Source organism: Dipodomys merriami, unplaced genomic scaffold, assembly GCF_024711535.1.
Source record: "Dipodomys merriami isolate MVZ:Mamm:240054 unplaced genomic scaffold, mDipMer1.0.p SCAF_1, whole genome shotgun sequence".
NCBI classification, from domain to species: Eukaryota; Metazoa; Chordata; class Mammalia; order Rodentia; family Heteromyidae; genus Dipodomys; species Dipodomys merriami.
Genome location: NW_027202270.1, coordinates 43,024,855 through 43,036,870, shown reverse-complemented (window position 1 = coordinate 43,036,870; position 12,016 = coordinate 43,024,855). Strand labels below are relative to the sequence as shown.

General features: G+C 37.2%; 1 protein-coding gene across 4 annotated transcripts in view; it reads left to right on the top strand.

The window, feature by feature from the left end:
- Map3k20 (mitogen-activated protein kinase kinase kinase 20) overlaps positions 1-12,016 on the top strand; it is a 219,875-nt gene that overhangs the window by 69,727 nt on the left and 138,132 nt on the right. For all 4 annotated transcript variants that reach the window (XM_070020747.1, XM_070020767.1, XM_070020757.1 and 1 more), the window contains exon 3: positions 3,234-3,321. In XM_070020747.1, coding sequence (XP_069876848.1) covers positions 3,234-3,321 — 88 coding nt within the window. The remainder of the gene's footprint in view (positions 1-3,233; positions 3,322-12,016) is intronic.

Sequence of the window (12,016 nt, the reverse complement as noted above, 5' to 3'; positions counted from 1 at the left end):
CCAAGTTGTTCTTGTAACAACTTCTCCAAAAGCTTTATTTTAGGAAAACATCCCTAGCCATGACACACTGTGTGTGTGTGTGTGTGTGTGTGTGTGTGTGTGTGTGTGTGTGTGTTGGTAAATTGAGCTTGAATTCAGGTATTGGGTTTGAACTCAGGGCCTAGGTTGTCCCTTAGCTCTTTTGCCCTAGGGTGGCACTCTACCACTTGAGCCACACAGTTTCACTTCTGGCTTTTTGATGGTTAATTGGAGGTAAAAGTGTCACAGATTTTTCCTACCCTGGCTGGCTTCAAATTGTGATGGTCAGATCTCAGCCTCCTGAGTAGCTAGAATTTAGAGGTATAAGCCACCAGCTAACATTAAGTTTTATAGCACATCTAGTTCATGAGCAGTCTGGGTGACATGCAGCCCTTCTGCTGAGAATCAGGCTACATCTCTCAGTACTTCTGGAGGAGCATCTGCAGAAGCATTCAAGAAGAACAGGTAAGGCTTGAAACAAGCCTTGTTCACCTGCAGAGGTGCTTCTGGAAAGACATGACAAGATGCATTGGGAAAGAAAACTGATTGGAAAAGTTAAGACTTGAAAAGCTCTGTGTTCTTAATGTGAAGTATTCTGATGCTGAGGGCAAGGACTTGCTGGAAGCATGTGCAGCAGGAAAAAGATCTTGAGAAACGGGGTTCCTTGGTTTGTCTTGGACAGTTGAGCCTACCAGAGGCCAAGAATTGCCTTCCAAATCCTCATTAATGAGCTGGTAAATAAATAAATTCAAATATGACTTTTGTTGTAGTTGTATAGTTAGTTGACTGACTGTCATTCTAAGGAAATCCTAAATTGACCTTCCAAGTGTAAAAGAACAGAATGAATATAGGAGCAAATCTGTGTCCTCTGCCATTTTGTTGCTCCTTAGTTCGATGAAGTCTGGTACAAACATTAACTCTCCTGCTTTTCTCACCTTGAATTCTAATGCTTTACTCAGTTAGCTGCCCCTTAAAAATAGAGTAATAGGATAATTTCAAAACTTCACAAGAGCCGGGTGCCAGTGGCTCACGCTTATAATCCTAGCTACTCAGGAGGCTGAGATCTGAGGATCGCGATTCAAAGCCAGCCCGGGCAGGAAAGTCCATGAGACTCTTATCTCTAATAAGCCACTCCGAAAAGTAGAAGTGGCACTATGGCTCAAGAGGTAGCACACTAGCCATGAGCTGAAGAGCTCGGAGACAGCGCCCAGGCCCAGAGTTCAAGCCCCACGACCAACAAAAAACAACAACAACAGCAACAACAAAACACAAGGACCTTATTTTTACAACAAAGCTTCTTTGTGTATGTGCACACATGCATGCGTGCAACATGTGCACTAGCACTGGGACAAGATGAACTCAGCCTGGGTGCTGTCCCTGCACTTTTGTGCTCAAGGCTAGCCACTTGTGCCACAGTCAACTTCCTGCTTTGGAGCAGTTAATTGGAGATAAGAATCTCATGGACTTTCCTCCATTCCCAAGCCAGCTCTGAACCAAGATCCTCAGATCTTAGCCTCCTGTCTAGCCAGAATTATAGTGGGAGCCACCATTAGTAGCCAAAGCACCTTTTATACTGAGAATTAAAATGGCCATGCAGATAAGTAGTTCTGTTGTGTAATTGATGTGTTTTCCTTCTGTGAGAGAAACTGAACAGTGGTGATTACTTGGTAGACTTAGCCTCTACCTAGTTTGCACTGTCCTGTCCAGGAATAATTTGATTAGGCAGAGATGGTGCCATTCAACACCTATTTTACTAATAGTAAATTCTGTCAAATCAATTTTGATAGTGTCTCATCTGATCACTGATGATTTCTCTTTCCCTAGTTCCCATATGAACCCCATGCTGATCCTTAGATCTATTTTCTACCTAGTTACATCACCTTCAAAACTAGGTTCATAGAGAGTGTCTTTAACGAAATCTCAAATCTTAGCTGGGCGCTGGTGGCTCATGCCTATAATCCTAGCTACTCAGGAGGCTGAGATCTGAGGATCACTGTTCAAAGCCAGCCCGGACAGGAAAGTCCATGAGACTCTTATCTCCAGTAACACTAGAAAACCGGAAGTGGCAAGTAGCTCTGTGGCTCAAGCGGTAGAGCGCTTGCCTTGAGCTGAAGAGCTGAGGGACAGCGCCCAGGCCCAGAGTTCAAGCCCCATGACCGACAAAACAAAACAAAACAAAAAACAAACAAAAAAAGAAATCTCAAATCTTGACCTGTGGAAAAACATGTATGGCAAATAATAATTCATAACAGAGTTGTGTCCTCTTTCTGACCATGCCTTCCTCCTTGTCTTAATTACTGGTATTCTTAATGATTCCCCTTTCTGGAGCAAGGAGTTAAAACTATATTTTAAGCATGAGTGAATATAGTCATGATATTCAACATATATATGAAAATGGCATCGGTAACTTGAGGGGATGGGTGCGGTTGGGAGAGACAGGAGATGAAGGGAATAGTACTTAAAAACTGACATGTTGAGTTGATACTCCTTTATGCCATACTTAAAAATAGTAAAAATTATATATAATCTATTTTACTGCCAATAATATGTCTTTCGCTTACAATATTAAACCTTTTCTATTTAACATACATGATTTTATACTATGTGTTTATAGTTCATAGCTATATTTTATCTCTAAAAGTAATAAAATTTTAATAAATCTATGTGATTTATCTAGAGAAGAGTATCTTTATAGATTTACACTGTGCTATCTCTGTGTTCATGTAAAAATTACGTTTACTAAATATACCTTATTTTTTCATGCTATTCTTTAAATCACTTTTTAATATTAATGTATTCAAAAGTATATTATAGGGCTTCCTATTACATGGCCCAGGAATCTGCCATTCTATAGTTACCATGTATATAGAAACAGATCAATATATTATGGATGACTTATTAGATAAATTATATGTGGGTATTATGTTAATGTGTTTCATTAATATTTGAAAATCCTTACCTTAATTTTGGCTCAGCCAACAGAAATTCAAACTTGTTTCAGCCTCATAAGACAGGTACTATGCAGAAAGTACTATGTAGAAAAATGTGAACTTTCAGAGATGCTGTTGCAGACAGTTTTATCAGCATCACATAGTTGTTGAGTGCATATATATCCTTATGAATGTAAGTGAAAGAAAACAGAAACTAGAAAGCCTGTTTAATATGACTATTAAAAGTGTAAAGTTTTATGCAGTTTTGCATTTGGTTTTGTACAGGCAGAAATACTGAGTGTCCTCAGTCACAGAAACATCATCCAGTTTTATGGAGTAATTCTTGAACCTCCCAACTATGGCATCGTCACAGGTACGAACTCATGATTTGCCTTCTTTCTTTCCCCAATTACCTAGCTTTAGATTCCTTAATATGCTAAAATGCTTAATATCAGGTTCAGTCATGAATTGTGTGCTACTGTCAGATGTCACTTTTGTTGCCATAATGCATTAATAAAACTGATTATATCAATATAATTAAGAATGGTGTTTCCACTTCTACCCATATTTAATTGTGCTAATTATATCTGTGTAAATGCTATTTAAATGCACTTGCAGCTGCAATGCCAATATTTAAAGGTGTCGTTTAACTAAAATTTCATTTAATTACTTGAACTGTGAGATGTTTTTTGTCACTCTGTGACCTTTTATAAATTAAGATTTCTTGAGCTGTTCCAGTTGTAATTCTTTGCAAGGCATATTAATCCCATTAGAGCATTCTTTCCTCAAGGTCTCTGATGTGAGAACAATATTTTTCAGGTTTGGTCATCTGAGCTGATAATGACCTTCAGCTAACTTATCACATAATTTGGAGCCAGAGTTTTTAAACAGATGAAAATACTTTTCCAAAAATGAGTGCAATAAAATTTTTCTACACAAAAACACAGAACACATACTTTTAACATTTTATGCTTGTTTTGTATAATCCGATGAGTACTTTTGTTTCATTTTAAATTAAATAAGTTTGATTACATTCTTTGACATGGAGGTTCTTCAATTAAAACAAAAACAAGCAAGAAAACCCTTAAAATAGTCAATCTATTTTCTTCCATGGTAGAGGTAAGAGTTTATGTTGTTTATAGAAAACAAATAAACAATACACTCACAGTAGAAATAATTGTCTTGGGAACTTTTCATATACAGTTATCTTACCCAACACTTAGAATAATACTATGAGATAGGTAAAACCATTTACATTTTACTTTTGAAACTCTAACTTAAGTGGTTTCCCCATGATCAACTGCCAGTGGCAGAAACAGAGTGGCACAATTTTGTCATGTTGCTTTTTTCCTGAATGTCCTCTTTCATGTAGTCAGGTTCTGGAAGGCGGGGGCGCTCTGTTTCATGGTCATGTCTTTTCTGACACTCTGGTGGTGTGTACATTCACATGCATTGGTCTTTAGTAGTAGGTTCTTAGATGGGGGTCTTTCATATCCATTTCCTTTTTTTAGATCTGCACTGGAAATGGGGGATATGGCAATTTTTGTCTTAAGCCTGCTATGTCTTATTAATTACTATAAATACCCCTTCATGGATCGTATTTTAGGGGAAACCTTATCTGATCTTTCATATCAGATTTCTAGTTTAAAGTTAAGTCTTTCTCTGGCTTAGTTATCTTATGACTCTTTCCCCCAAGTCCATCATTTTTTAGTTTTTCCTTGTTATGTTTATTTTCTAGTTCTGAATTTAGTTTTCTGATCCTCATTTGTGGTTGGTATTATTCTTCTCTGACAGATATTGCTCCTGTATAACAATGAGATTAGAAACTGCTTCTCTTCTCTTTTACCTTGAGGTTTAATGATTTGGAAAAGGGGATGTTAGCAGAACTAAATCCATGGGTTGTTCATGGAATTTTCTAGTTTTTTTGTCTACTTGTTTGTTTGTTTTTATTGAATGGGGATGAAGAATAGAAAAGGAGACTCAAGTCCTTTTTCCAAGAATCTTCTGTCAGTCCTGAGGCAGATGTGAAACACATTCATTTTTAGCATATTTTATCTGACTCACCTCAGCAGAGAGGGGGGGAAGTGAAGGAGGGAAGGAGAATCCAAGTCACTTAATGAGTAAGCTTGATATTATTTAGTATTCTCAGTCCTTTATTTCCTGCATCTCTTCATCACTTCCTGCTTCTACCTGAAACTACCAATTTGTTTGTTGTTGTTAAATTGGTCATTTCTTTAGTATAGATTTGTATTTGTTTCCCTGTAGAACTGGTAAGTAGGCAATTGCTGGCATATTGTGTGTGTGCCTATCCTGGGACTTGAACTCAGGGCCTCAGTGCTATTTTTGAGCTTTTTTTTTTTTTTTTAATCAAGGCTATAGCATTCTACTACTTAAGACACAGTTCTATTTCTGGCTCTTGTGGTACAATCTGGAGAAAAGAGTCTCACAGACTTTCTTGCCTGATTGGCTTCAAACCATGATCCTCTCAGATCTCAGCCTCTTAAGTATCTAGGATTATAGGTGTAAGCTTCCAATGCTTGGCTAAATTGCTGATATTATTTAAACTGCACCAGTTATGAATTATGATGTGATAAAATTATTCTTTTAAAGCTTTCTTATTGGCCTGTGAAGTTGATTATTAAAAAGAGATCTACTAGCCAGACTTTGATGTTTTAAATTAAATTAATATATTTATATTCTTAGAAATATAGATTTGTTGGTTGGTTGGTTGGTTGGTTTTGCCAGTCCTGGGGCTTGAACACAGGACCTGGGTGTTATCCTTGAGTTTATGGGGTATTTTTGCTCAAGGCTAATGGTCTACCATTTAAGTCACAGACCCACTTGTGGCTTTTTGGTGGTTAATTGGAGATAAGAGTATTAGAGATTTTCCTAACTGGGCTGGCTTTGAACCTGCCTCCTGAGTAACTAGGATTATGGTGTGAACCACCTGCAGCTGATTGGTTTAACTAGATGTTTGTTTAGTCAAACTTTTTCATTGAACTTTCTGCAGTGTTAGGGCAAAGCCTATTCTATGCAGTATCCATGCCAACCATGTTGAGTTTGGGGTTGAAATGACCAAGCAAGCTAGGAGCAGTGGCACCTACCCTACCTCTTGAATACATGTAAATCTTAATGTGAAGTGGCAGGCAATGGACCTTGTGATCAAGGTCAGCTTAACCTAGATAACCTTGTATGAACCTCCTCATCTGTGTCAGATGTCAGAGACCTGGAGGGAAGACTTTGAATGGCTTGAGTTGAACTTGGATTTTTTTGTTTGTTTGTTAATAGAGAACATTGTTGGAGTCAAGAGCTATTGTCACTCAATTCTGAGGACTCAAAAGTATCAGTTATCAGAATGGTATGGTGGAAAGAACATTGGAATAGGAATTGGAAGTTGGGAGACTGAGTCTTGACTCTGCCATCTTCGCAGATGGGCTCTCATATGAGAATCTCCTTATGTTTCAGATTTTGAAGCATATATAGCAATTTGAGGAATGTCTATGGTTGAAAGCCTGCTGAATTGAGGGTAGTAGTGAGAATCAGTAATATTCTTGCCCAGGTTTGTTTTCATTCCTCCTCTGCTTTCACGATGGCTCAGTCAGCAGAGAGGGCAGGCTATGAGGACTGGCATCTTTGCTCCTATAGTTGAAGAGTGCTTGCCCTAGAACAGTGCCTATTCCCACCTCTACAGCATTGGTAAGGGGACTTAGAGACTGCCAGCAGCCTTATCAGCCTGAACTCATAGATGTGATTGGAATAAATATATGCCTCGCTGAGGTTACATTTACACATTTACATATATGTAAACCAGAGAATGGAGAGATATTGAGTGTTCATACACTTCTTATACATCTTGAGCTTATATATTTTTTTAAAGAGAAAAAAAGGTCCAGGGAAAGTAAAAGCCAGGACACAGGTAAAAATCAGCCCAATCCCTGAGGGTGCCTTTGTTACTTTCATACTCATTTACAGCCAAGGATATTTGACCAGAAGTCCTATCTAACCATTGGCTGATAGTAACCTCTGTGGATAAAAGATAGCAGCTAAAAGGCTAGGCTTATAAATAAAAACAATATTTGAAAAAAAAGAAGAAAGGAAAAAACATAAAACACTGAAAGCAGAGACAGTGTAGGGACACACTATAAGTGAAACAGGTTTAATAAGATTCACCCAAGCAAATAAAATCAGAAATAACATTAGGAGGGTAAAGTGAGAACCTGGAGTTGCTGTGATAAATTATTACACTGTCCAACTAAAGAAAACCTGGGTAAAGAGATAGGAATGTGTAACTACATTCAGGATTAAAAGCTGCCAATGGAAATAGGCCTATAGTATCCCTGGGTATTAATAGATGAAGCTTTCCAAACAGTGTGTTCAGAGAACTAAAGGAAACCATGGTGAAAGAAATAAAGGAAAATCTGAAAACCACGACTTGACAAACAGATAACATCAAGTGTGCAGAAATGATTATTTTTCTAAAATGGACTCATTAGAAATTCTGAAAATAAGAAAGAATAATTAGACATAAATTTTCTGGAATGACTTAAGTTTCAGAGAGCAGAAGAAAAACCTTACGGGGCTTCAATTAAATGAATAGAAATTTATCTAATTCAAATGGAGAAAGCATTTGAGGAAAGTAAAAAATCCTGAGTCCAGCAGGATATTAAGTATACCAACTAATGTATAATAGGAAAGAGAGGAGAAAATAGAAAAATATTTGAACAAGTAATAGCCAAAAAACATTTCTCAATTGAGTAAAATATATCAATCTGCATATCTGAGCACAACAAACCCTGTGCAGAAGCTAGATGCTGGTAGCTCACACCTGTAATCTTAGCTAGTCAGGAGGCTGAGATCTGAAGATTGTGATTCAAAGCCAACCCGGCAGGAAAGTCTTGTGAGTCCAGTTAACCACCAGCAAACTGGAAGTGTTGCTGTGGCTCAAAGTGGTAGAGCATAGCCTTGAGCAAAAAGAGCTCAAGGGCAGTGCCCAAGCCCTTAGTTCAAGCCCCATGACTGACAAAAACCAAAAACAAACAACTACCAAACACTAAGTAGGATAAGTGCATGTGACCTCATACACAAACCACAAACTGTTGATAAAGACAAGGTAAAATCTTGAAAGCAGCAACATAATATAATAACAATATAATCAATGGCTGACTTCTCTTGTACAATAATGGAGACCAGATTGAAATAAACTGACATTTTAAGTGCTAAAAGAAAAAAATCCAAAATTATCTTTAAAAATTAAATTAAAATATATTATTGGATAGAAAATTAGATCATTTGTAGCTAGCAGATGTGGATAGGTTAGAATATGTGCTTGGTGAGCAAGTAGAAGATCCCAGGCTTGATCTCTTATATGAAAAAGAGGGAAGAGAGGATAGTGGGAAGGAGAGAAGGAGGGAAGGAGAAAGGGAGAGAGAAGGAGATTGAGAAGTCCTTCAGACTAAAGGAAATGATGGTAATTAAAAGAAATATGGTATAAGAAATAGTAAAAATGTGGGTTAATAGAAAAGACTTTCAATTTATTCTTGTCTCTCCCCATACCATGTTTGAAAACAAAAAAAATTAAGAATCAAATTTTTGTTGGCTAATTTAATATGTCATAATATAAAAGATGATAGATGGGGGGGGCTGGGAAGCGTGGCTCAGTGGTAGAGTGCTTGCCTTGCATGCCTGAGGCCCTGGGTTCGATTCCTCAGCACCACATAAGCAAAAAGAAAAAAGCCGGAAGTGGCGCTGTGGCTCAAATGGTAGAGCACTAGCCTTGAGCTGAAGAGCTGAGGGACAGCACCCAGGCCCAGAGTTCAGGCCCCATGACCGGACCCAAAAAAAAGATGATAGACGGAGTTGAGTTATATTGAAGAATAGGATATCTAAATGCCTTATGTCTTATATATATATATATATATATATTTTTTTTTTTTTTTGGGTCCGGTCGTGGGGCCTGAACTATGGGCCTGAACTATGGGCCTGGGCGCTGTCCCTCAGCTCTTCAGCTCAAGGCTAGCGCTCTACCATTTGAGCCACAGCGCCACTTCCGGCTTTTTTCTTTTTGCTTATGTGGTGCTGAGGAATCGAACCCAGGGCCTCAGGCATGCAAGGCAAGCACTCTACCACTGAGTCACTTTCCCAGCCCTCTTATGTCTTATATTTTAAGTTAGTATTAATCTGAAGTGATTATGCTAAAAGAAGTCATTCAAGGAGTACAATATAAAAGGAGACCAGGCATAGTTGTGTACAGCTGTAATTCCTACACATAGGAAGATGAGTCATAAGTATTCTAAATTTAAGTCCATCCTGGGATACAGTATAAGGCCCTATCTCAAAAAAGTAATCAAGAAAATATAAAGATACACTAGAAATATTAAACACAAACTGGACACTAGTGACACTATTGATCCTAACTTCTCAGAAGGCTGAAATCTGAGGATTGTGGTTCAAAGCCAATCTGGGCAGAAAAATCTATGAGATTCTATCTCAGACTAACCAGCCAAAATGCTGGACTGGACTAGCAGACTGGCTTAAGTGGAAAGACACTAGCCATGGGCAAAAAAGCTGAAAGCATAAGACCCTGTGTTCAACCCTGGATATTACCATACACACATTCACGTGTGCATGTACATCCACATGCACACATGCACGCACACACACAAGAAAAAGAAAATAAATACAATACAAAAATAGGGCAGTGCAGGAGGAGCTGAAGACTGAGAAGGACGGGAGAAATAGGTAACAAATAGATGCCAAATACTTCAATAATTACATTAAATGTGAATGTCTAAACATCCTTGTCAAAAGGCAGAGACCGTATGACTGTATATTAACAGCAAGTTCTAACTACATACTGTCTTTAGGAGATAGTTCCCTTAGAGTCAAAGACACAAATAGGATAAAAGTAAGAGGGAAAAATAAGGAAATATTATGCAAACAGTAACCTGTAGAGATCTATAGTAATTAGTAATCTAGACAAAGTAGACATAAAACAAAAAATGTAGAGAACAGTTAGGGTACTGTTTATAATGATAAAGGGGTTCATATATCAGGAGTTTATAACAATTATATATATATATATATATATATATATATATCTAACAGACTCATAAAATATGTGAAGTAAAAATTGACTAAATTAAAAGGTGATTCAGAATTAATAGACAATTGAGCAATAATCCATTTCAGTCTTTTCCATGATTGATATAGTAAACAGAATTAGCAAGGAAACTTCAGGAATGCTCTCAACCAACTAACTGTATACTTAATTCACATACTACAGAACACACCACCCAACAAAGAATACATATTTGTAATACATTTTCTTCAGGATACTTTGTAAGTAAGGCCACTAGGTAAGAATAGATATTGTTTAAAAAGAAATAATACCATAGGCTCTTAGAAGGTAGAGGAGTTCTGTAAAACCAGTATTATCCCTTTATCAAAGCCACACAAAACATATACTAATAGTCATAAAAATAAATGCAAAAACCATAGCCCATGGAAATACTGAAGGAATAAATGGCATAGATTTTGCACAGACTCCAATATATGTGAATTCTATGTGTGTGTCATACATATTATATATTTTATATAGGTATGCATTAGATATATGCATCCTATACATATATAGTTCACTCATTCATATATGACCTTTACATATAAACTCATATTTGGATTTAAAAATGCAAAAAATCTTAACTACTTTAACATATCTAATCTAGCCATAGATGGTCGTCTACCATGGCCAAATGGAATTTGTCCCGAGAATACAGGGTTCAGAATACATCTGAAATTGGTTAATATAAAGCACAAGGCAAAAACTTTATATAAATGTTTCATGACACAGAAAAAAATATTCAACAGACTGTAACACCTATCGGCAATTTAAAAAAAAATCTCAACAGACTAGAGATAGAAAGGAGAGTTCTGCCAACATGAGAAATAGCATCTAAAAAATTCCACAGAGAATACCATTTTTGTTGTTGTTGTTGGTCGTGGCTCTGGAACTGGGCACTGACCCTCAGCTCTTCAGCTCAAGGCTAGTGCTCTACCACTTGAGCCACACCGCCACTTCTGGTTTTCTGGTGGTTAATTGGAGATAAGAGTATCATGAACATTCCTGCCCGGGCTGGCTTTGAACTGTGATCCTCAGATCTCAGCTTCTTGAGGAGCTAGAATTATAGACCTGAGCCACCAGCACCCAGCTGATAATAACATTTTTAATAGTAAAGCTTCCTGTTTCTCCCAAGCCTGAGAACAAGAAAGGGAGGTTCTACTCTTACCACATGTATTCAGAAGTGGGTGGAAGGTTCTAGCCAGTCAAATTAGGCAGAAAAAAGAAAATGAAGGACTTCATATTGGAAAGAAAAAAGTAAAACTATCTTAATGACAACTTGTATCCTCAGTATTCCACACAAAACAGTCCTGTGACACATTTTAAAAAATCACAGGGATTGAAAGGCAATATCAAAAATCAGTTGTTTTTAATGCTTTAGAAGTGAACAACCTAGAGATAAAATTAAGAAAGAACTCCACTCATGATGCCTTCAAAAAATGAAATAATTGAGTAATGAATTTTACAAATGAGTGTAAGATTTAAACATAGAGGATGGTGAGAAAAATTAAAGATCTAAATAAATAAACATTACATGTTTATGATCTGGAAGATTGAATATTATTGGTCATGACTGTTCTTCCCAAAGTGATCTATAAATTCAACATAATTGCTGTGTTAATCTCAGTTGATAGTTCCATACAAATTTATAAGCCAATCTTAAACTGTACATGGAAATGAAAAAAGAACTAGAAATAACCAAGTCAGTCTTTTAAAAAGAACTAAAAAGAACTAAGCTTGAGGCTAGCCCAAGGGAAAATATTTGTGAATGATCAGCTATTAACGGCATGATGGTATGTGCCTATTATCCAGTTACATGGGAAACTGAGATTGGGGAGTTGGGGCTTCAGTTCAGTCCAGGCAAAGAAGTTTGTGAGTCTCCACATCAACTGAAGGAGCTGGGCATGATATTGTACGCCTGTCACCTTAGCTATCAGGAAATGTAATATAG